We start from the raw sequence: 27,741 nt of genomic DNA, 5'->3' as shown, positions 1-27,741 counted from the left end.
TATATATATGACGCGGCCCCGAAAAAGCGACCGGGGAATAGGACGCGGCCCCGAAAAAGGGCTCCGGAATAGGACGCGGCCCCGAAAAAGCGACCGGGGAATAGGACGCGGCCCCGAAAAAGGGCTCCGGAATACGACGCGGCCCCGAAAAAGCGACCGGGGAATATTAGGCAGCCCCGAAGAAGGGCTCCGGAATACTACGCGGCCCCGAAGAAGGGCTCCCGGTCGCAGCGGCAGGGGAAGCCGCCGCAGCAGGGCTGCAGCCGGGGGTCCCAGAGGCTGCGGGGGGCGTCGAGCTGCAGGGCGGCGGCGCGCAGGGTCCCCCGGTGCCGCGCCACCGCCCGCGCCACCCGGCCCAGCACCCGCCAGAAACGCGGCTCCGCGCGCGGCGTCAGCGGCCGCGCCTCCCCGGGGTCCCCGGACACGTCGAACAGCAGCGGAGGGTCGTGCGGGGTCACCCCGGGCCCCGAGCAGGGGCAGACCGGAAGCCCGTAGCACGCGCCCGCGCCCGGCCGGAAGTTGGGGGTCACGTAGTGGACTTTCCATACGGGGCCTCCTGCGGGGACAGAGAGCGGGGGAGGGGTCACTGACGTCACCGCAGACACCCCCCCCCCCCCCCCCGGGCACCCAGCACCCAGCGCCCCTGGGTGCAGGACAGACAGATGGGGATGCCGCGGAGTACTATACAGCCGTGAAAAGGGAGAGAAGGGGGGAAAGGATGGACAGACAGACGGGACTACCGCGGAGTATTATACACCCGTGAAAAAGGAGAGAAGGGGGGGAGGAAACAGCATCCTGCACCCGTGGGTGCGGGACTGGAAGGCGGGAATACCGCGGAGTACTACACAGCCGTGAAAAAGGAGAGAAGGGGGAAAGGATAGTACCCAGCACCCTTGGGTGCAGGACAGAGAGATGGGACTGCTGTGGAGTACTATACGGCTGTGAAAAAGGATAGAAGGGGGAAAAGGATAGCACCCAGCACCCCTGGGTGCAGGACAGAAAGATGGGGCTACCGCGGAGTACTATACAGCCGTGAAAAAGGAGAGAAGGGGGGAAATAGCACCCTTGGGTGAAGGCCAGAGAGATGGGACTGCTGTGGAGTACTATACGCCTGTGAAAAAGGAGAGAAGGGGGAAAAGGATAGCACCCAGCACCCTTGGGTGCAGGACAGAAAGATGGGGCTACCGCGGAGTACTATACAGCCGTGAAAAAGGAGAGAAGGGGGGGGAATAGCACCCAGCACCCTTGAGTGCAGGACTGAAAGACGCAAATACTGCGGAGTACTATACAGCCGTGAAAAAGGATAGAAGGGGAAAAAAGGACAGCACCCAGCACCCGTGGGTGCAGGACAGAGAGACGGGGATGCCGCGGAGTACTATACAGCCGCGAAAAAGGAGAGAAGGGGCGGAAATAGCACCCAGCACCCTTGGGTGCAGGACTGAAAGACGCAAATACTGCGGAGTACTATACAGCCGTGAAAAAGGATGAAGGGGGAGAAAAGGACAGCACCCAGCACCCGTGGGTGCAGGACAGAAAGATGGGACTACTGCGGAGTACTATACAGGCGTGGAAAAGGATAGAAGGGGGAAAAGGATGGCACCCAGCACCCGTGGGTGCAGGACAGAGAGTCGGGACTACCGCGGAGTATTATACACCCGTGAAAAAGGAGAGAAGGGGGGGAAATAGCATCCTGCACCCGTGGGTGCGGGACTGGAAGGTGGGAATACCGCGGAGTACTATACAGCCGTGAAAAAGGAGAGAAGGGGGGAAAGGATGGCACCCAGCACCCGTGGGTGCAGGACAGAGAGATGGGACTGCTGTGGAGTACTATACGGCTGTGAAAAAGGATAGAAGGGGGGAAAGGATAGCACCCAGCACCCTTGGGTGCAGGACAGAAAGATGGGGCTACCGCGGAGTACTATACAGCCGTGAAAAAGGAGAGAAGGGGGGGGAATAGCACCCAGCACCCTTGAGTGCAGGACTGAAAGACGCAAATACTGCGGAGTACTATACAGCCGTGAAAAAGGATAGAAGGGGAAAAAAGGACAGCACCCAGCACCCGTGGGTGCAGGACAGAGAGACGGGGGTGCCGCGGAGTACTATACAGCCGTGAAAAAGGAGAGAAGGAAAAAAAAACCACCCGCCTCCGCCGCCGCCGCCGGGCCGGTTGATGGAGAGAGGGAGGTGGAATGCTATACAGCCCGGAAAAAGATGGGGCTGGGGGAAAAACTGTGCTTCCCCTGTGGGGACCGGCTGGCGGATGGGGTGGGTGGCCCAGTAGGATATTCTACAGTGGAATATTATACAGCCCCGAAAAGAAAGCGGAATATTACGCAGCCCGGAGCAAGGTGCGGAGGGAGACTGACCCCGGGCCGGGTGCCACCTGGCGGCGTGCAGGACGTCCTCGCAGTAATGGAACAGGAACTCGTGGGGCGGCCGCCCCGGGGACCCCGACAGCAGGGGCATCAGGTCCCGGCCGTCAATCACCCTGCGGGGACGGGAGGGCAGGGGAGGGGGGTGTTATTATTACCGTCGCTATTGTTAAGACGATCGCTGTCGGCACCACGATTGCGATGAGCCCTGCCATGATGATCGTGACTATTACTGCCATCGCTATTGTTGCCACTGCTGTTATCATCATTACTGTCACCATATGACTATTATTACCATCGCCATGATGACTATCATTACCATCGCTATTATTACCGTCGCCATGATGACTATCATTACCATCGCTATTATTACCATCGCCATGATGACTATTATTACCATCGCTATTATTACCATCGCCATTATGACTATTATTACCATCGCTATGATGACTATTATTACCATCGCTATTATTACCATCGCTATTACTACCATCACTATTATGAGTATTACCATCGCTATTATTACCATCGCTATTATTACCGCCATTATGACTATCATTACCATCGCTATTATTACCATCGCTATTACTACCATCACTATTATGACTATTACCATCGCTATTATTACCGCCATTATGACTATCATTACCATCGCTATTATTACCATTGCCATTATGACTATTATTACCATCGCTATCATTACCATCGCTATTATTACCATCGCCATTATGGCTATTATGACCATCGCTATTATTACCGCCATTATGACTATCATTACCATCGCTATTATTACCATCGCCATTATGACTATTATTACCATCGCCATTGACTATTATTACCATCGCTATTATTACCGCCATTATAACCATCATTACCATCGCTATTATTACCATCGCTATTATGACTTTACCATCGCTATTATTACTGTTACCATCATCATGACTATTATTGCTACTGCTATTATTACTACGACAGCTATCATTACTCTTGCTATTATTACCATCACTATCATCGTGACTAGTATTGCCACTGCTATTATTATTACGACGACTATTATTACTACTATTATTATTACTATCATTGCTATTATTGCCATTGCTACTATCACTATTTTACTACTGCTACTATTATTATGGCTATTATTACTGTTGCTGTTATTACTAACTATTAGCATTACTACTACTATTGTTGTTGTTGTTATTATTTCCCCAGAGCCCTGCTGAGCTCTGGCTGTTGGTGGTGCTGGGTCCCTACCCACTGGGCTCACCTGTCCCAGGGCTCCCGCCTGCTGCCCAGCTCAGGTGTGTCCTCACCTGTGCAGGTGTGTTTTTACCTGCCCGGGGTGACTTGAACTTCCCAGATGTGTCCTCACCTGTGCAGGTGTGTTTTACCTGTGCAGGTGCGACCTGAACTGCCCAGGTGTGTCAGACTTACCCAGGTGAACTCTGACCTGTCCAGGTGTGTCCTTACCTACCCACGTGTGTCCTCACCTGTGCAGGTGTGTTTTTCCTGTCCAGGAGTGACCTGAACTGCCCAGGTGTGTCCTTACCTACTCACATGTCCTCACCTGTGCAGGTGTGTTTTTTTTTAACCTGTCCAGGGGTGACCTGAACTTCCCAGGTGTGCCCTGACCTGTCCAGATGTGACCTTACCCACGTGTGTCCAGGTGCGACCTGAACTTCCCAGGTGTGTCAGACTTACCCAGGTGAACCCTGAACTGCCCAGGTGTGTCCTTCTCTACCCACATGTGTCCTCACCTGTGCAGGTGTGTTTTACCTGTGCAGGTGCAACCTGAACTGCCCAGGTGTGTCAGACTTACCCAGGTGAACTCTGACCTGTCCAGGTGTGTCCTTACCTACCCACGTGTGTCCTTACCTGTGCAGGTGTGTTTTTTCCTGTCCAGGGGTGACCTGAACTTCCCAGGTGTGCCCTGACCTGTCCTGACGTGACCTTACCCACGTGTGTCCTCACCTGTGCAGGTGTGTTTTCACCTGTCCTGGTGCGACCTGAACTGCCCGGGTGTGTCAGACTTACCCAGGTGAAACCTGAACTGCCCAGGTGTGTCCTTCTCCACCCACGTGGGTCCTCACCTGTGCAGGTGTGTTTTTACCTGCCCAAGGGTGACCTGAAGTGCCCAGGTGTGTCCTTACCTACTCACGTGTCCTCACCTGTGCAGGTGTGGTTTTTTTAACCTGTCCAGGGGTGACCTGAACTTCCCAGGTGTGTCAGACTTACCCAGGTGAACTCTGACCTGTCCAGGTGTGCCCTTACCGACCTATGTGTGTTCTTACCTGTGCAGGTGTGTCCTTACTTGTCCAGGTGCGTTTTTCAACCTGTCCAGGTGTGTTTTTTCCTGTCCAGGGGTGCCCTGACCTGTCCAGATGTGACCTTACCCACGTGTGTCCTCACCTGTGCAGGTGGGTTTTTACCTGTCCAGGTGTGACCTGAACTGCCCGGGTGTGTCACACTTACCCAGGTGAACCCTGAACTGCCCAGGTGTGTCCTTCTCTACCCACGTGTGTCCTCACCTGTGCAGGTGTGTTTTTCCTGTCCAGGAGTGACCTGAACTGCCCAGGTGTGTCCTTACCTACTCACATGTCCTCACCTGTGCAGGTGTGTTTTTTTTTAACCTGTCCAGGGGTGACCTGAACTTCCCAGGTGTGCCCTGACCTGTCCAGATGTGACCTTACCCACGTGTGTCCAGGTGCGACCTGAACTTCCCAGGTGTGTCAGACTTACCCAGGTGAACCCTGAACTGCCCAGGTGTGTCCTTCTCTACCCACGTGTGTCCTCACCTGTGCAGGTGTGTTTTACCTGTCCAGGGGTGACCTGAATTTCCCAGGTGTGTCATACTACCCAGGTGAACTCTTACCTGCCCAGGTGTTCACTTACCTACCTACGTGTGTCCTCACCTGTGCAGGTGTGTTTTCCCTGTCCAGGTGTGTCCTCACCTACCCACGTGGGTCCTCACCTGTGCAGGTGTGTTTTTACCTGCCCAAGGGTGACCTGAACTGCCCAGGTGTGTCCTTACCTACTCACGTGTCCTCACCTGTGCAGGTGTGTTTTTTTTTTAACCTGTCCAGGGGTGACCTGAACTTCCCAGGTGTGTCAGACTTACCCAGGTGAACTCTGACCTGTCCAGGTGTGTCCTTACCTACCCACGTGTGTCTTTACCTGTGCAGGTGTGTCCTTACTTGTCCAGGTGCGTTTTTTAACCTGTCCAGGTGTGTTTTTTCCTGTCCAGGGGTGCCCTGACCTGTCCAGATGTGACCTTACCCACGTGTGTCCTCACCTGTGCAGGTGGGTTTTTACCTGTCCACGTGCGGCCTGAACTGCCCGGGTGTGTCAGACTTACCCAGGTGAACCCTGAACTGCTCAGGTGTGTCCTTCTCTACCCACGTGTGTCCTCACCTGTGCAGGTGTGTTTTCACCTGTCCAGGGGTGACCTGAATTTCCCAGGTGTGTCATACTACCCAGGTGAACTCTTACCTGCCCAGGTGTGCCCTTACTGACCTACGTGTGTCCTTACCTGTGCAGGTTATTTTTTTACCTGCTCAGGTGTTTTTTCCTGTCCAGGTGTGTCCTTACCTACTCACATGTGTCCTCACCTATGCAGGTGTGTGTGTTTTTTTTTTTTACCTGTGCAGGTGTGTTTTTACCTGTCCAGGTGCAACCTGAACTTCCCAGGTGTGTCAGACTTACCCAGGTGAACTCTGTCCAGGTGTGTCCTTACCTACCCACGTGTGTCCTTACCTGTGCAGGTGTGGTTTTTAACCTGTCCAGGTGTGTTTTTCCCTGTCCAGGGGTGACCTGACTTGTCCAGGTATGTCCTTACCTACCCACGTGTGTCCTTGCCTCTCCAGATGTGTTTTTCCCTGTCCAGGGGTGACCTGAACTTCCCAGGTGTGGCCTGACCTATCCAGATGTGACCTTACCTACCCACGTGTGTCCTCACCTGTGCAGGTGTGTGGTTTTACCTGTGCAGGTGTGTGTTTTTCCCCTGTCCAGGTGCGACCTGAACTTCCCAGGTGTGTCAGACTTACCCAGGTGAACCCTGACCTGTCCAGGTGTGCCCTTACCGACTCACGTGTGTCCCCACCTGTGCAGATGTTTTTTTTTTGTTTTTTTTTACCTGCGCAGGTGTGTTTTTCCCTGTCCAGGTGCGACCTGAACTTCCCAGGTGTGCCCTGACCTGTCCGAGCCTGGTTTTTTTTTTACCCGCCCGAGTGTGTTTTTCCACCTGCCCAGGTGCGTTTTCACCCGCCCAGGTGAGCCCGAACCCGCTCAGGTGTGTCCTTACCTGTCACGGGGAGGCTCCGCCCCCGCCAGGTAGCAGAGCGTGGGGAAGACGTCCATGAGGCTGGTGGGCTCGTGGATGACCCGCCCGGCCTCCAGCTGCCCCGGCCAGCGGAAGATCCCGGGGACGCGGATCCCGCCTTCCCAGCCGCCCATCCCCTTGCCACCTGCGGACGGACGGACGGACGGACGGGAGAGGGGGGGAAAGGGAGAAGGAGCAAAAGGAGACGAGGAGGAGGAGGAAGATAAAAGGGGAGGAGGAGAGGAAAGAGAACGGAATAAGAAGAGGAGGAAGGAGGAGGAGGAGGAGGAGGAGGAGGTGAGGTTCAGATGTCTGTCGGCGGCCCCCAAATCTCCGTCTGTCCTCCCCCTCCTCCCTCTCATCGTTTTTCTCTTCCTTTTTCTCCTCCCTTCTCTCCTCTCTTCGTTCACATGGTGGAACAGGTGCGCTGGCCAGGTGAGCTGTTCAGCAGACACTTATCCATCCATCTATCACCTATCATCTGTCTATCACCTGTCTGTCTGTCTGTCTGTCTATCTATCATCTATCTATCATCTATCTATCTACCTATCTATCTATCTATCTATCTACCTGTCTATCCTCTATATCATCTATCTATCCTCTATAAATCTATAAATCTATCATCTATCCTATATCTATCTATCTATCTATCTATCATCTATCCTATCCTCTATATCCTCTATCATCTATCTATAAATCTATCATCTATCCTATATCTATCTATCTATCTATCCTCTATCAATATTTGCCATCTACCTATCATCCACCTATCTATAAATATCTATAAATATAGATATCTATATTTATATCCACCTATCTATAAATATATCATCTACCTATCCACTAACTATATCTATCGACCTATCTATCCTCTATATATCTATCATCTATCTACCAATCTATCATCTATCAATCTATCATCTATCTATAAATCTATCATGTATCTATCCTATATCTATCTATCTTTCATCTACCTATCATCTATCTATCTATCTATCTATCTATCATCTATCATCTATATTTCTCTTGACCCCCAGCCCCACACTGGGCGTCACACCTGGCGGAGCAGGTGTGTGCAGGTGAGCCCTCACCTAGGCCCTCTCACCTGTGTGACCTCCTCACCTGTGGGCTCTCTTCCCCTGTGTGACCTCCTCACCTGTGAGCCCTCTCACCTGTGTGACCTCACCTGTGTGGCCACCTCCCCTGTGTGACCTCCTCACCTGTGTGACCTCCTCACCTGTGGGCCCTCTCACCTGTGTAACCTCCTCACCTGTGTGGCCTCCTCACCTGTGTGACCTCATCACCTGTGAGCCTCTTACCTGTGTGACCTCCTCACCTGTGAGCCCTCTCACCTGTGTGACCTCACCTGTGAGCCTCTCACCTGTGTGACCTCCTCACCTGTGAGCCCTCTCACCTGTGTGAACTCACCTGTGAGCCTCTCACCTGTGTGACCTTCTCACCTGTGTGGCCTCCTCCCCTGTGTGACCTCCTCACCTGTGGGCCCTCTCACCTGTGTGGCCTCCTCCCCTGTGTACCTTCTCACCTGTGTGACCTCCTCACCTGTGAGCCCTCTCACCTGTGTGACCTCCTCACCTGTGTGACCTCCTCACCTGTGTAACCTCCTCACCTGTGTGGCCTCCTCACCTGTGTGACCTCACCTGTGAGCCTCTCACCTGTGTGACCTCCTCACCTGTGAGCCCTCTCACCTGTGTGAACTCACCTGTGAGCCTCTCACCTGTGTGACCTTCTCACCTGTGTGGCCTCCTCCCCTGTGTGACCTCCTCACCTGTGGGCCCTCTCACCTGTGTGGCCTCCTCCCCTGTGTACCTTCTCACCTGTGTGACCTCCTCACCTGTGGGCCCTCTCACCTATGTGACCTCCTCACCTGTGTGACCTCCTCACCTGTGTGACCTCCTCACCTGTGTGGCCTCCTCACCTGTGTGACCTCCTCACCTGTGAGCCCTCTCACCTGTGTGACCTCCTCACCTGTGAGCCTCTCACCTGTGTGACCTCCTCACCTGTGAGCCCTCTCACCTGTGTGACCTCCTCACCTGTGAGCCTCTCACCTGTGTGACCTCCTCACCTGTGAGCCCTCTCACCTGTGTGACCTCCTCACCTGTGAGCCCTCTCACCTGTGTGACCTCCTCACCTGTGTGACCTCCTCACCTGTGAGCCCTCTCACCTGTGTGACCTCCTCACCTGTGTGACCTCCTCACCTGTGTAACCTCCTCACCTGTGTGGCCTCCTCACCTGTGTGACCTCCTCACCTGTGAGCCTCTCACCTGTGTGACCTCCTCACCTGTGTGGCCTCCTCCCCTGTGTTACCTCCTCACCTGTGGGCCCCTCTCACCTCTGTAGCCTCCGTTCCAGCCTCCATACTGCTGGCCGTCCACCTGGGCCTCCAGGGAGCCGCCGTGGTCAGAGGTGAAGTAGACCAGCGTGTCCTCCCGCAGCCCCTCGGCCTCCAGCATCCCGAGGACCTCACCTGCCGGCCGGCCAGACAGACACACCTGAGCAGGTGCAGCGGCCCAGCCTGCACCTGGGGCCGGCCTGGCACACGCAGTACATGAAGATTCAGATTTTAATGTGCGGGTGAATGTTTAGATAATAATACACCTGCTCTCACCTGCTCCCACCTGCCTTCACCTGCTCTCACCTGAGTTTACCTGCCCCCACCTGCCCTCACCTGCTCTCACCTGATCCAAACTGCCCTCACCTGCTCCTACGTGCCCCACCTGCTCCCACCTGAATCAAACAGCCCTCACCTGCTCCCACCTGCTCTCACCTGCTCCTACAAGCCCTACCTGCTCTCACCTGAGTCTACCTACCCCCACCTGTCCCCACCTGCTCCCACCTGCTCTCACCTGAGTTTACCTGCTCCCACCTGTCCCCACCTGCTCCCACCTGCTCTCACCTGAGTTTACCTGTTCCCACCTATCCCCACTTGCCCACACCTGCTCTCACCTGAGTTTACCTGTTCCCACCTGTCCCCACCTGCTCTCACCTGAGTTTACCTGCCCCCACCTGCTCTCACCTGAGTTTACCTGCTCCCACCTGTCCCCACCTGCTCTCACCTGAGTTTACCTGTCCCCACCTGCTCTCACCTGAGTTTACCTGTCCCCACCTGCTCTCACCTGAGTTTACCTGCCCCCACCTGCTCTCACCTGAGTTTACCTGCTCCCACCTGTCCCCACCTGCTCTCACCTGAGTTTACCTGCCCCCACCTGCTCTCACCTGAGTTCACCTGTCCCCACCTGCTCTCACCTGAGTTTACCTGTCCCCACCTGCTCTCACCTGAGTTTACCTGCTCCCACCTGTCCCCACCTGCTCTCACCTGAGTTTACCTGCCCCCACCTGCTCTCACCTGAGTTTACCTGCTCCCACCTGTCCCCACCTGCTCTCACCTGAGTTTACCTGCCCCCACCTGCTCTCACCTGAGTTTACCTGCTCCCACCTGTCCCCACCTGCTCTCACCTGAGTTTACCTGCCCCCACCTGCTCTCACCTGAGTTTACCTGCTCCCACCTGTCCCCACCTGCTCTCACCTGAGTTTACCTGCCCCCACCTGCTCTCACCTGAGTTTACCTGCCCCCACCTGCTCTCACCTGAGTTTACCTGCTCCCACCTGTCCCCACCTGCTCTCACCTGAGTTTACCTGTCCCCACCTGCTCTCACCTGAGTTTACCTGCTCCCACCTGTCCCCACCTGCTCTCACCTGAGTTTACCTGCTCCCACCTGTCCCCACCTGCTCTCACCTGAGTTTACCTGCCCCCACCTGCTCTCACCTGAGTTTACCTGCCCCCACCTGCTCTCACCTGAGTTTACCTGCTCCCACCTGTCCCCACCTGCTCTCACCTGAGTTTACCTGTCCCCACATGCTCTCACCTGAGTTTACCTGTCCCCACCTGCTCTCACCTAAGTTTACCTGTCCCCACCTGTCCCCACCTGCTCTCACCTGAGTTTACCTGTCCCCACCTGCTCTCACCTAAGTTTACTTGTCCCCACCTGCCCCCACCTGCTCTCACCTGAGTTTACCTGCTCCCACCTGTCCCCACCTGCTCTCACCTGAGTTTACCTGTCCCCACCTGCTCTCACCTGAGTTTACCTGCCCCCACCTGCTCTCACCTGAGTTCACCTGTCCCCACCTGCTCTCACCTGAGTTTACCTGTCCCCACCTGCTCTCACCTGAGTTTATCTGCTCCCACCTGCTCTCACCTGAGTTTACCTGCTCCCACCTGTCCCCACCTGCTCTCACCTGAGTTTACCTGCCCCCACCTGCTCTCACCTGAGTTTACCTGCTCCCACCTGTCCCCACCTGCTCTCACCTGAGTTTACCTGTCCCCACCTGCTCTCACCTGAGTTTACCTGCCCCCACCTGCTCTCACCTGAGTTCACCTGTCCCCACCTGCTCTCACCTGAGTTTACCTGTCCCCACCTGCTCTCACCTGAGTTTACCTGCCCCCACCTGCTCTCACCTGAGTTTACCTGCTCCCACCTGCTCTCACCTGAGTTTACCTGTCCCCACCTGATGTCACCTGAGTTTACCTGCTCCCACCTGCTCTCACCTGAGTTTACCTGTCCCCACCTGTTCTCACCTGAGTTTACCTGCTCCCACCTGTCCCCACCTGCTCTCACCTGAGTTTACCTGTCCCCACCTGCTCTCACCTGAGTTTACCTGTCCCCACCTGCTCTCACCTGAGTTTACCTGCCCCCACCTGCTCTCACCTGAGTTTACCTGTCCCCACCTGCTCTCACCTGAGTTTACCTGTCCCCACCTGCTCTCACCTGAGTTTACCTGTCCCCACCTGCTCTCACCTAAGTTTACCTGTCCCCACCTGCCCCCACCTGCTCTCACCTGAGTTTACCTGCTCCCACCTGTCCCCACCTGCTCTCACCTGAGTTTACCTGTCCCCACCTGCTCTCACCTGAGTTTACCTGCCCCCACCTGCTCTCACCTGAGTTCACCTGTCCCCACCTGCTCTCACCTGAGTTTACCTGTCCCCACCTGCTCTCACCTGAGTTTACCTGTCCCCACCTGCTCTCACCTAAGTTTACCTGTCCCCACCTGCCCCCACCTGCTCTCACCTGAGTTTACTTGCTCCCACCTGTCCCCACCTGCTCTCACCTGAGTTTACCTGTCCCCACCTGCTCTCACCTGAGTTTACCTGCCCCCACCTGCTCTCACCTGAGTTCACCTGTCCCCACCTGCTCTCACCTGAGTTTACCTGTCCCCACCTGCTCTCACCTGAGTTTACCTGCTCCCACCTGCTCTCACCTGAGTTCACCTGTCCCCACCTGCTCTCACCTGAGTTTACCTGCCCCCACCTGCTCTCACCTGAGTTTACCTGCTCCCACCTGTCCCCACCTGCTCTCACCTGAGTTTACCTGCCCCCACCTGCTCTCACCTGAGTTCACCTGTCCCCACCTGCTCTCACCTGAGTTTACCTGTCCCCACCTGCTCTCACCTGAGTTTACCTGCCCCCACCTGCTCTCACCTGAGTTTACCTGTCCCCACCTGCTCTCACCTGAGTTTACCTGCTCCCACCTGCTCTCACCTGAGTTTACCTGCTCCCACCTGTCCCCACCTGCTCTCACCTGAGTTTACCTGCCCCCACCTGCTCTCACCTGAGTTTGCCTGCTCCCACCTGTCCCCACCTGCTCTCACCTGAGTTTACCTGTCCCCACCTGCTCTCACCTGAGTTTACCTGCCCCCACCTGCTCTCACCTGAGTTTACCTGCTCCCACCTGTCCCCACCTGCTCTCACCTGAGTTTACCTGCCCCCACCTGCTCTCACCTGAGTTTACCTGCTCCCACCTGTCCCCACCTGCTCTCACCTGAGTTTACCTGCCCCCACCTGCTCTCACCTGAGTTCACCTGTCCCCACCTGCTCTCACCTGAGTTCACCTGTCCCCACCTGCTCTCACCTGAGTTTACCTGCTCCCACCTGCTCTCACCTGAGTTCACCTGTCCCCACCTGCCCCCACCTGAGTTTACCTGCTCCCACCTGCTCTCACCTGAGTTTACCTGTCCCCACCTGCCCCCACCTGCTCTCACCTGAGTTTACCTGTCTCCACCTGCCCCCACCTGCTCTCACCTGAGTTTACCTGTCCCCACCTGCTCTCACCTGAGTTTACCTGCTCCCACCTGTCCCCACCTGCTCTCACCTGAGTTTACCTGTCCCCACCAGCTCTCACCTGAGTTTACCTGCTCCCACCTGTCCCCACCAGCTCTCACCTGAGTTTACCTGTCCCCACCAGCTCTCACCTGAGTTTACCTGCTCCCACCTGTCCCCACCTGCTCTCACCTGAGTTTACCTGTCCCCACCAGCTCTCACCTGAGTTCACCTGCTCCCACCTGTCCCCACCAGCTCTCACCTGAGTTTACCTGCCCCCACCTGTTCCCACCTGTTCCCACCTGCCCCCCCCGCCCCCGGGCACCTACCCACCATCCAGTCGAGCTCCTGCACGTTGTCCCCGTAGATGCCGTGGGGGCTGGAGCCCAGGAAGCGCGGCCCCGTGACCAGCGGCGTGTGCACGTGCAGGAACGACACCACCAGCAGGAACGGGCTCCTGCGGGCGCTGCGGACGGACGGACAGACAGGCACACAGGTGCGGGCACACAGACAGGCAGGTGCTTGGGGCTCAGCCACAGTACCCGCGGAGATAGAGAGAGAGAGACCCCTGCATTGCTGCTCCACCGCTCGTGAAGCTTCCCCCCTGCAGCTGGGGACCAGGGGCTCGAACCCGGGTCCTTGTGCCTGGGAACAGGTGCCCTCAGCCAGGTGAGCCCCCACCTGGCCCCTTCTATCCTATTCTAGACTGTTCACCTGATTCTAGTCCATTCTAGCAGATTCTATTCTATTCTATTCTATTCTATTCTATTCTATTCTATTCTATTCTATTCATATTCTCTTTTATTCTATTCTATTCTATTCCTTCTATTGCATTCTAGCATATTCTATTCTATTCATTTTATTCCATTCCATTCTATCATATTCTATTCTATTCTAATTTTTATTCTATTCTGTTATCATGATATATTCTATTTCTATCCTATTCTACTATATTCTATTTCAATCTTTCTATTTTATTCTATTCTAATTCGAGTCTATTATTTCTATCTCTATTCTATCATCATGGACTATTCTATTTCTATTCCATTCTACTATATTCTATTATTTCTATTTTATTCTATCCCATCCTATTCTAGGAGGGAGAACCAGCCCAGGGGCAGTGAGCTTTCCTACCCATTCTATTCGATTCCATTTGATTTAGCAGATTCTATTCTAGCATGCTCTATCCTATCCTATCCTATGATAGTCATTCTATTCTATTCTATTCTATTCTATTCTTTCATTCCATCATATTCTATTCTATTCTATTCTATTCTATTCTATCCTATTTTATTCTGGTCCATTCCATTCCATTCCATTCCATTCCATTCCAATTATTTCTATTCTATCCTGTTCTTTCTATTCTATTATTTCTATTCTATCCTGTTCATTCTACTCTATTCTATTCTATTCCATCATATTCTATTCTATTCTATTCTATTCTATTCTATTCTATTCCATTCCAATTATTTCTATTCTATCCTGTTCTTTCTATTCTATTATTTCTATTCTATCCTGTTCATTCTACTCTATTCTATTCCATCATATCCTATTCTATTCTATTCTATTCTAATCTTTCCTTTCCTTTCCTTCCCTATCTTTTCCTATCCTTTCTATTCTTCTAATGCTGTTCTACACTATGCTATTCTAATCTATTCTATTCCAGCATATTCTATTCTATTCTGTTCTGTTCTGTTCTATTCTATTCTATCCTATTCTATTCCAGCTTATTCTATTCTATTCTATCCTATTCTATCCCTTTTATTCTATCTATTCTATTCTATTCATTCTATTCTATCCTAGCATATTCTATTCTATCAGATTATAATTCTATTCTATTCTGCTCTGTTCTAGTCTATTCCCTTCCATTCTATTTCTTTTCTATCCTATCCTATTCTATTCTATTTTTCTATTTCTTTCTATCATATCATATCTATTCTATTCTATTCTTTCCATTCTATCCTATCTCATCCCATCCTATCCCATTCTATTCCATTCTAGCATATTCTATTCTATTGTATGTTTCTATTTTATTTCTATTCTGTTCTGTTCTATCCTGTCCTATTCTTCTATTCTATTCGATCATATTCTATTCATTCTATTCTATTCTATTTATTCTAGTCTATTCTAGTCTGTTCTTCTATTTCTTTCTATCATATAGATTCTATTCTATTCATTCCATCATATTCTATTCTATTCTATTTACTCTGGTCTATTCTATTCTTCTATTTCTTTCTATCATATAGATTTTATTCTACTCTTTCTATTCTATTCTATTCATCATATTCTATCCTATCCTATCCCATTCTATTTCAGCCTATTCTATTCTATTCTATTCTATTCTATTCTATTCTATTCTATTCTTTCCATTCTCATCCTATCCCATTCTATTCCATTTTAGCATATTCTATTCTATTGTATGTTTCTATTTTATTTCTATTCGGTTCTGTTCTATTCTATCCAGTCCTATTCTTCTATTCTATTCTATCATATTCTATTCATTCTATTCTATTCTATTCTATTCTATTGTATCATATTCTTTTCTATTCATTCTATTCTATTCTGTTCATTCTATTCTATCATATTCTATTCTATCATATTCTATTCTATTCTATTCTATCATATTCTATTCTATTCTATTCTATCATATTCTATTCTATCATATTCTATTCTATTCGATTCGATTCGATTTGATTCGATTCGATCCGATCCTATCCTATCCTACCCTATCCTATCCCATTCCATTCTATTCCATGTCACTTTCTTTCATCTCCCTGGCCCCCTCTCCCCGCCTCACCTGTGCAGGAAGTGGGCCGCCTCGCGCAGCATGAGGGTGGCCACCCCGGGGGCCCTGAGGGGCTGCTGGGTGACGCTGTGGTTCCTCATGAGGAAGCAGTCGGCCCGGGCCACCAGCGGGCCCAGCAGGACGGACGCGGCGGACAGCAGCACGGCCGCCAGGGAGGCCCAGAGGACGGGCGCCCGGGGCAGCCGGGTCGGACGGAGCAGGTGTCCGGCGGCCATCGCCAGGACGGCCGGGCACAGCGGGCGCAGCAGGACGTGCAGCCCGGCCCGCAGGCGGCCCAGCTTCTGGGTCAGCACCCACTGGGTGCACTCGCCCATGGCGCTGAAGGGCGTCCCCACGAAGCGCTGGAAGCCGTGGCTCAGGGGGTGGTGGCAGTGGTCGCCCAGGGACGCGCAGCTCAGGCCCAGGTGCCACTTGCCTGCGGGAGGGACGGGCGGACGGACGGGTGGACGGACGGACGGGCGGGAGGATGGAGGGGAGGACGGGTGGGGAGACAGAGAGGGAGAGAGGGAGAGAGGGATAGAAGGAGGGAGGGAGAGAGGGCGTTAGATCAGATGATGGATGGATGGGTGGATGGATGGATGAGATTAGATGGTAGATGGACGGATGACTGGATGGATGGATGGATGGATGGATGGATGGATGGATGGGTGGATGGATGGATGGATGGGTGGGTGGATGGATGAATGAGATTAGATGGTGGATGGACGGATGAGTGGATGGATGAATGGATGGATGGATAGATGGATGAGTGGATGGATGGATGGGTGAGTGGATGGATGGATGGATGGATGGATGAATGAGATTAGATGGTGGATGGACGGATGAGTGGATGGATGAATGGATGGATGGATAGATGGATGAGTGGATGGATGGATGGGTGAGTGGATGGATGGATGGATGGATAGATGATGGATGGATGAGATTAGATGGTGGATGGACGGATGAGTGGATGGATGGGTGGATGGGTGGATGGATGGATAGATGATGGTGGATGAGATTAGATGGTGGATGGATGGATGAGTGGATGGATGGATGGGTGAGTGGATGGATGGATGGGTGGATGAGTGGATGGATGGATGGGTGGATGAGTGGATGGATGGATGGGTAGATGATAGATAGATGAGATTAGATGGTGGATGGATGGATGGATGAGATTAGATGGTGAATGGACAGATAGATGGATAGATGGATGGATGAGATTAGATTGTGGATGGATAGATGGATGGATGGATGGATGGATGGACAGGTGGGTGGGTGGGTGGATGGATGGATAGATGATGGATGGATGAGATTAGATGGTAGATGGATGGATGGATTGGTGGATGGATGAGTGGATGGATGGGTGGGATTAGATGGTGGATAGATGGAGATTAGATGGTGGATGGATGGATGAGTGGATGGATGGATAAGAATAGATAGTGGATGGATGAGGTTAGATTGTGGATGGACGGATGGATGTATGGATGGGTGGATAGACAGATGGCTGGATGAGAATAGATGATAAATGGATGGATGGATAGATGGATGGACGGACAGATGAATGGATGAATGAATGAGAATAGATGGTGGATGGATGGATGGGATTAGATGGTGGGTGGATGGATGGATGGATGGATGGAAGGATGGATGGATGGACAGATAGATGGATGGATGGATGAGAATAAATGGTAGATGGATGGATGGATGGACAGATGAAGCTAGATGATGGCTGGACAGATGGATGGCTGGACAGTTGGATGGATGAGGTTAGATGGTGGATGGACAGGGGGATGGATGGATGGATGGATGGATGGATGGATGGATGAGAATCGATGGTGGATGGATGAGTTAGATTAGATGATGGATGGACAGACGGATGGGTGGATGAGATTAGATGGTGGATGGATGGATGGATGGATGGAGTGGGTTGGGGATGGATGGATGGACAGACGGATGGAGTGGGTTGGATTAGATGATGGAGGGATAGACGGATGGTTTAGATCAGGTGATGGCTGGATGGGTGGTTGCAGTAGGTTGTCTTGATTGGATGAGATTAGTCACCATGTGAGCATGTGAGGAGGAAGAGATGGAGGGAGGGGAGGTGATGGAGGGAGGAGGGGTGAGGGCAGACGTACCGACCAGCGCGGTGAGGTAGCCGGCATCCTGCAGGATCCTGGCGAAGGTGACCTCCTGGGGGGGCAGCCCCCCCGACGCGGCCGCCCACTGCAGCACCCGCTGGCCCTCGCTGGACACCATGCCTGTGGGTGCAGGGAGCACAGCCATCCATCCATCCGCCCATCCTCCATCCATCCATCCTCCATCCTCCATCCATCCTCCATCCATCCATCCATCCATCCTCCATCCATCATCCATCCATCATCATCCATCCATCCATCATCCATCCATCATCATCCATCCATCCATCCATCATCCATCCATCCATCATCCATCCATCCATCCAACAATCCATCCACACCCATCAATTTATCCAACATCCATTCATCCATCGTCCATCCAAACATCCATCCATCATCCATCCATCCATCATCCATCCATCTATCCATCATCATCAATCATCCATCCATCATCCATCCATCCATCATCCATCAATCCATCCACACCCATCAATTTATCCATCATTCATCCATTCATCCATCCATCATCCATCCATCCATCATCCATCCATCCATCCTCCATCCATCCATCCTCCATCCATCCATCATCCATCCATCATCATCCATCCATCCATCATCCATCCATCCATCCTCCATCCATCCATCCTCCATCCATCCTCCATCCATCCATCCTCCATCCATCCTCCATCCATCCATCCTCCATCCATCCTCCATCCATCCATCCATCCATCATCCATCCATCATCCATCCATCCATCATCCATCCATCATCCATCAATCCATCCACACCCATCAATTTATCCATCATCCATCCATCCATCATCCATCCAAACATCCATCCATCATCCATCCATCCATCTCCATCCTCCATCCATCCATCCATCCATCCATCATCCATCCATCCTCCATCCATCCATCATCCATCCTCCATCCATCCATCCATCATCCATTCATCATCATCCATCCATCCATCATCCATCCATCCATCATCCATTCATCATCATCCATCCATCCATCATCCATCCATCCATCAATCCATCCACACCCATCAATTTATCCAACATCCATTCATCCATCGTCCATCCAAACATCCATCCATCATCCATCCATCCATCATCCATCCATCTATCCATCATCATCAATCATCCATCCATCATCCATCCATCCATCAATCCATCCACACCCATCAATTTATCCATCATCCATCCATTCATCCATCCATCATCCATCCATCCATCATCCATCATCCATCCATCCATCATCCATCCATCCATCATACATCCATCCATACATCCACCCATCAATTCATCCATCCATCCATCATCCATCAATCCATCCACAGCCATCATTTTATCCATCATCCATTCATTCATCCATTCATCGTCCATCCATCATCCATCCATCCATCATCCATCCATCATCATCAATCATCCATCCATCATCCATCCATCCATCCACCCATCAATTCATCCATCCATCCATCATCCATCCATCCATCCACCCATCAATTTATCCATCATCCATCCAATCATCCATCCACCCATTGTCCATCCATCCATCCATCATCCATCCATCCATCCTCCATCCATCCATCATCCATCCACCCATCAATTCATCCATCCATCCATCCATCCATCCACACCCATCAATTCATCCATCAGTCCATCCATCCATCACCCATCCATCCATCCATCATCCATCCATCCATCCATCCACATATATTACATCGTGTTAAATGAAATTATATCCTGGTCTATTATTTATTTTAGATGACCTCATGCACCACAATATTGTATTATATTATACAATTATATTCTATTCTATTGATATGTGAGAGTATATCCTGCTATCTATCATACTTACTGTACTCTGATTTATTTCATAGTTTGATGCATTATATTAGCTATGATTTATATGTTATAATTCATAGGATGTTATAATTTACATTATACTATGATTCATATATGTTATAATTTATATGATAACTTATATGATTTATATGACCTATTATATTATGATTTATATTGTTATAATTTACATTATAGTGTGCTTTCTATAACATATAGATGTTATGATTATTATATTAGCTATGAGTCACCTATTGTTAGATCACATTATAATTTATATTGTGTGGTATTATAACTTATAGTATAGTATGATTAATATATCATAATTTATGTGATATTGTAATTTCTAGTATAGTATGATCTACCTAATATAACATATTATAGCTGTTACTATTATATTATATTAGCTATGAGTCACCTATTGTTAGATCACATTATAATTTATATTATGTGGTATTATAACTTATAGTATAGTATGATTAATATATCATAATTTATGTGATATTGTAATTTCTATTATAGTATGATCTAATATAACATATAGCTGTTACTATTATATTATATTAGCTATGATTCACCTATTGTTAGGTCACATTATAATTTATATTATGTGGTATTATAACTTATAGTATGATTAATATATAATAATTTATGTGATACTGTAATTTCGATTATAGTATGATCTACCTAATATAACATATTATAGCTGTTACTATTATATTATATTAGCTATGAGTCACCTATTGTTAGATCACATTATAATTTATATTATATGATATTATAACTTATAGTATGATTTATCTAATATAACATATATTCTAATTTATATTATGTGATATTATAATTTATATTATAGTATGATATATCTAATATAACATATTATAGCTGTTACCATTATTATATTACATTAGCTATGATTCACATATTGTTATATCGCATTATAATTTATATTAGGTGATATTACAACTTATAGTATGATTTATCTAATATAACATATTATAGCTGTTACTATTATTATATTACATTAGCTATGAGTCACATATTGTTAATTCACATATGTGATAGTATGATTTATATAATATAACATATTACATTATAATTTATATTATGTGATACTGTAATTTATATTATAGTATGATATGTCTAATATAACATAGATGTTATTATATTAGCTATGACTGACATATTGTTATATCACATTATAATTTATATTATGTAATATTATAATTTATAGCATGATTTATATAACACATAATTTATATTATGTGATATTGTAATTTATATTATAGTATGATCTATCTAATATAACATATTATACTATTATATATACTATTATATTATACTATTATTATATTAGCTATGATTCACATATTGTCATATCACATTATAATTTATTATTATGTGATATTATAATTTATTTTATAGCATGATTTATATAACACATCATAATTTATATTATGTGATATTGTAATTTATATTATAGTATGATCTAACATATCATAGATGTTACTATTATATTATGATTCACATATTGCTATATCACATTATAATTTCTTATTATGTGGTAGTATACTTCATTTTATAGTATGATTTATATAACATCTTATAATTTACATTATGTGATATAATTTATAGTATGATTTATATAACACATCATAATTTATATTATGTGATATTGTAATTTCTATTCTAGTATGATCTAATATAACATATTATAGATGTTACTATTATTATATTAGCTATGATTCACATATTGTCATATCACATTATAATTTATTATTACGTGATATTATAATTTATTTTATAGCATGATTTATATAACACATTATAATTTATATTATGTGATATTGTAATTTCGATTATAGTATGATCTAATATATTATAGATGTTACTATTATATTATGATTCACATATTGTCATATCACATTATAATTTATATTATGTGATAGTATACTTTACAGTATGATTTATATAACATTATAATTTACATTATGTGATATAATTTATAGTATGATTTATATAACACATCATAATTTATATTATGTGATATTGTAATTTCGATTATAGTATGACCAATCGAATTTATTATAGATGTTACTATTATATTATGATTCACATATTGCTATATCACATTATAATTTATATTATGTGATAGTATACTTTATTTTATAGCATGATTTATATAACATATTATAATTTACATTATGTGATATAATTTATAGTATGATTTATAGAACACATCATAATTTATATTATGTGATATTGTAATTTCGATTATAGTATGATCTAATATATTATAGATGTTACTATTATATTATGATTCACATATTGTCATATCACATTATAATTTATATTATGTGATAGTATACTTTACAGTATGATTTATATAACATATTATAATTTACATTATGTGATATAGTTTATAGTATGATTTATAGAACCCATCATAATTTATATTATGTGATATTGTAATTTCTATTATAGTATGATCTAATATATTATAGATGTGACTATTATATGATGATTCACATATTGTCATATCACATTATAATTTATATTATGTGATAGTATACTTTATTTTATAGCATGATATATATAACATATTATAATTGATATTATGTGATATAATTTATAGTATGATTTATAGAACACATCATAATTTATATTATGTGATATTGTAATTTATATTATAGTATGATCTAATATATTATAGATGTTACTATTACATTATGATTCACATTGTTATATCACATTATAATTTATATTATGTGATAGTATACTTTATTTTATAGCATGATTTATATAACATATTATAATTTACATTATGTGATATAATTTATAGTATGATTTATAGAACACATCATAATTTATATTATGTGATATTGTAATTTATATTATAGTATGATCTAACATATTATAGATGTTACTATTATATTATGATTGACATATTGTCATATCACATTATAATTTATATTATGTGATAGTATACTTTACAGTATGATTTATATAACATATTATAATTCACATTATGTGATATAATTTATAGTATGATTTATAGAACACATCATAATTTATATTATGTGATATTGTAATTTTGATTATAGTATGATCTAATATATTATAGATGTTACTATTATATTATGATTCACATATTGTTATATCACAATATAATTTATATTATGTGATAGTATACTTTATAGTATGATTTATATAATATAACGTATAATAATTTACATTATGTGATATAGTTTATAGTATGATTTATATAACACATCATAATTTATATTATGTGATATTGTAATTTATATTAGAGTATGATCTAACATATTGTTATGTGATAGTATACTTTATTTTATAGTATGATTTATATAACATATTGTAATTTATATTATGTGATATAATTTATAGTATGATTCATATAACACATCATAATTTATATTATGTGATATTGTAATTTATATTATAGTATGATCTATCTAATATATTATAGATGTTACTATTATATTATGATTCACATATTGTTATATCACATTATAACTTATATTATGTGATAGTATACTTTATAGCATGATTTATATAACATATTATAATTTACATTATGTGATATAATTTATAGTATGATTTATATAACACATCATAATTTATATTATGTGATTTGTAATTTCGATTATAGTATGATCTAATATATTATAGATGTGACTATTATATGATGATTCACATATTGTTATATCACATTATAATTTACATTATGTGATATAATTTATAGTATGATTTATGGAACCCATCATAATTTATATTATGGGATATTGTAATTTCTATTATAGTATGATCTAATATATTATAGATGTGACTATTATATGGTGATTCACATATTTTTATATCACATTATAATTTATATTATGTGATATTGTAATTTCTATTATAGTATGATCTAATATATTATAGATGTTACTATTATATGATGATTCACATATTGTTATATCACATTATAATTTACATTATGTGATATAATTTATAGTATGATTTATAGAACCCATCATAATTTATATTATGTGATATTGTAATTTATATTATAGTATGATCTAATATATTATAGGTGTGACTATTATATGATGATTCACATATTGTTATATCACATTATAATTTATATTATGGGATATTGTAATTTCTATTATAGTATGATCTAACATATTATAGATGTGACTATTATATGATGATTCACATATTGTTATATCACATTATAATTTACATTATGTGATATAATTTATAGTATGATTTATGGAACCCATCATAATTTATATTATGTGATATTGTAATTTCGATTATAGTATGATCTAATATATTATAGGTGTGACTATTATATGATGATTCACATATTGTTATATCACATTATAATTTATATTATGGGATATTGTCATTTCGATTATAGTATGATCTAATATATTATAGATGTGACTATTATATGATGATTCACATATTGTCATATCACATTATAATTTACATTATGTGATATAATTTATAGTATGATTTATAGAACCCATCATAATTTATATTATGTGATATTGTAATTTATATTATAGTATGATCTAATATATTATAGGTGTGACTATTATATGATGATTCACATATTGTCATATCACATTATAATTGATATTATGTGATATAATTTATAGTATGATTTATAGAACCCATCATAATTTATATTATGTGATATTGTAATTTCTATTATAGTATGATCTAATATATTATAGGTGTTACTATTATATGATGATTCACATATTGTTATATCACATTATAATTTATATTATGGGATATTGTCATTTCGATTATAGTATGATCTAACATATTATAGATGTGACTATTATATGATGATTCACATATTGTCATATCACATTATAATGTACATTATGTGATATAATTTATAGTATGATTTATGGAACCCATCATAATTTATATTATGGGATATTGTAATTTCGATTATAGTATGATCTAATATATTATAGATGTGACTATTATATGATGATTCACATATTGTTATATCACATTATAATTTACATTATGTGATATAATTTATAGTATGATTTATAGAACCCATCATAATTTATATTATGTGATATTGTAATTTCTATTATAGTATGATCTAATATATTATAGGTGTGACTATTATATGATGATTCACATATTGTTATATCACATTATAATTTATATTATGGGATATTGTAATTTCTATTATAGTATGATCTAACATATTATAGATGTGACTATTATATGATGATTCACATATTGTCATATCACATTATAATTTACATTATGTGATATAATTTATAGTATGATTTATGGAACCCATCATAATTTATATTATGGGATATTGTAATTTCGATTATAGTATGATCTAATATATTATAGATGTGACTATTATATGATGATTCACATATTGTTATATCACATTATAATTTATATTATGGGATATTGTCATTTCGATTATAGTATGATCTAATATATTATAGATGTGACTATTATATGATGATTCACATATTGTCATATCACATTATAATGTACATTATGTGATATAATTTATAGTATGATTTATGGAACCCATCATAATTTATATTATGTGATATTGTAATTTCGATTATAGTATGATCTAATATATTATAGATGTGACTATTATATGGTGATTCACATATTGTTATATCACATTATAATGTACATTATGTGATATAATTTATAGTATGATTTATGGAACCCATCATAATTTATCACATTGATTGTATCTCCCCCCCCACCGAGCTTCCCCAGGTGCTGCGGGGTCTCCACCGTGGGCACCTACCTGCCCGGCCTCACCTGAGCGGATCGGGTACCTGCCCGTCAGCAGGGCGGCCCGGCTCGGGGTGCAGACAGAGGCGGCCGCCAGGTGCTGGGTGAGCTTCACACCTTCCTGGGCCAGGCGGTCGATGTTGGGGGTCCTGGGGGGGGTCAGGGTGGGGACCGGTCAGAGGCACCCATGGGCCCCCCACCCCTCCCGGCAGCCCCCAGTCTCAGCCCGGGTGGGAAAAGGTTGAAATCCATGAGCGGAGGGAGTACTATGCAGCCCTGAAAAAGGTGTCCCGCTGTATTTGGGGGGGGATGGGAGCGGAAGGGGGGCGGGGAATCAGTCTTGGAGGGAAAGGCGATGATGGAATGGTTCCTTCCTTCCATCCATCCATCCATCCATCCATCCATCCATCCATCCATCCATCCATGTCTCGATTGATCTTGGTGAAGGGTACTCAAGGAGCAATCAGCGACATTAAACATCCGTGAAATTGCAAAGCCACAGAAGGAACATCGATCAGATGGAGCATCAATAACATCGGGGGGTGGGGTGGTGAATCAATAACATTGGAATTCATACAACTGAAAGTCAACAGGGATTTAAAAAAAAAATCAAAAATCGATCATTGAAAATCAGTGAGATGGAAATTCAATAACGTCCATCAAATCGAGCATCGACAAAATGGGAAATCGATCCAATGGAAAAGCGATCCATTTAACACTCTATAAAAAAATAAGAATCGATAAAAGTTAAAATGAATACAACCGAGATGAAATTAAAAAAAAAAATCAATTAAGATTGAAAAATCGATCCACTGAAAACTCAATAAAAACATGAATCGAGAAAAGTGAGAATCAACACGATCGGAACGAAATGAAAAATCAGATTGAAAATCAACCAAACTGAAAACCCATAGAATCAAAGATCAATCACAACAACAACAACAAAAAAAAAAAAATAAAAATTGAAATCTATCACATTGACAATGAACAAGATCAGGAAAAAAAAAAAAAAACCAATAGAATTGAAAATCGATAGAATCAAAACCCAACCGAGTCAAAGGAAGAAGACTGAGAACATTAAAAAAAAAAAAAAAACAACTAAGGAGATCAATCATCAATCGTGTCAAAAAAAAAATCAAAGCGAATCAATGAAATCAGTCAAATCAATGAAATCAATCAAATCAATGAAATCAATGAAATCAATCAAATCAATGAAATCAATGAAATCAATCCAATCAATGAAATCAATCCAATCAATGAAATCAATCCAATCAATGAAATCAATCCAATCAATCCAATCAATCAAGTCAATCAATCAAGTCAATCCAATCAGTCAAGTCAATCAAATCAAACAAATCAATCAATGGATGAATCGAAGATGAACCCCCTTCTCCTCCCCCCCCCAGCCCTCCCTGGATGCCTGGATGGCGGAGAACATCTGGAATACTACTCAGCCCTGAAAAAGGTGGCACCTTGGCCTTCTGGGTGGAAAAGGGGGAGGCGAGGGTGCTGGAGTGAAGTGAGGACGGGGCGGGGGTCTCGATTTGGCGGGAATTCGACTCCCCTCATGTGTCAATGAGAAGAGAGCCTCGAAACAATAGCGCCGGCAGTAATAGTAACGGCGCACCGAGAGTCGTCAGGCTGGGTGCTGCCACAGGGTGGGGGCCCCACCTGAGGGTGCTGTTCCCATAGCAGCCCAAGTCCCCGAGGCCCAGGTCGTCAGCCAGGAGGATGAGAAAGTTGGGCCGCCGCCTCCAGGAAGCCCCCCGGGGCTGCGCCTCCGCCGGCAGAATCCAGGTGCCGACAACGACGACAAGGGTCCAAATGCTCCGAATTCTGCATCAGACGCAGCGGCATGAATATTAATCACATGCTAATGATATGCACGGGTCGTATTTGCATAATAATGGCCAGACCGGAAGTGTGTGTATGCAAATTATTGCCAGCTATTGAAATGACATAGAATAGGCAAATCGCGATGGATTAAAATAATAATAATAATAATAATAATAATAATATATATATTAATAATAATATATAAAATGAAAAATAAAAATATAGACGAGGCCTCATAACAGTTGCATTGCAATCAACCAATCAGATGGGATCAATTAATTCCCAGTTGCAGGACCACGGCCCCAGGGCGATCAATTCCAGATAAATGATTCAATTTTTAAAAGTGAATTAAAAGTCCCCAAAATCCAACTCACCTGAACTGAAGCATGATGGTCTAGGTCCCTGCAGGAGAGAAAATTAATATTATTATTATTTGCAGGAAAGAAAATTATTACTATTATTATTATCATTATTGTTATTTGCAGGAAAGAAAATTATTATTATTTTCATGAAAGAAAAT

The 27,741-nt window shown here is 44.3% G+C and overlaps 1 protein-coding gene across 1 annotated transcript; it reads right to left on the bottom strand.

Annotated features, from left to right (window-relative positions):
• On the bottom strand, positions 1-27,627 carry LOC132535811 (arylsulfatase L-like). The gene is made up of 10 exons (XM_060183113.1): positions 27,596-27,627; positions 27,057-27,221; positions 25,413-25,534; positions 17,723-17,845; positions 15,600-16,023; positions 13,132-13,268; positions 9,041-9,175; positions 6,673-6,835; positions 2,367-2,488; positions 1-556 (listed from the first exon to the last, which is right to left on the bottom strand). Exons 1-10 carry the CDS (start codon positions 27,607-27,609, stop codon positions 198-200), a joined length of 1,764 nt encoding a protein of 587 aa, XP_060039096.1. The 5' UTR covers positions 27,610-27,627; the 3' UTR covers positions 1-197.
• Between the last annotated feature and the right edge of the window lie 114 nt (positions 27,628-27,741).

This window comes from Erinaceus europaeus, chromosome X (assembly GCF_950295315.1).
Source record: "Erinaceus europaeus chromosome X, mEriEur2.1, whole genome shotgun sequence".
Lineage (NCBI taxonomy): Eukaryota > Metazoa > Chordata > Mammalia > Eulipotyphla > Erinaceidae > Erinaceus > Erinaceus europaeus.
This window is presented reverse-complemented; position numbering and strand designations above follow the sequence as displayed.

Excerpts from the sequence above, each read along its gene's own strand:
- LOC132535811 (XM_060183113.1), bottom strand. Across the intron at positions 25,535-27,056 it reads TATGGGAACAGCACCCTCAG|GACCCCCAACATCGACCGCC; the intron begins GTGGGGCCCCCA and ends GACCCCCCCCAG. Across the intron at positions 17,846-25,412 it reads CAGGTACCCGATCCGCTCAG|GCATGGTGTCCAGCGAGGGC; the intron begins GTGAGGCCGGGC and ends CTGCACCCACAG.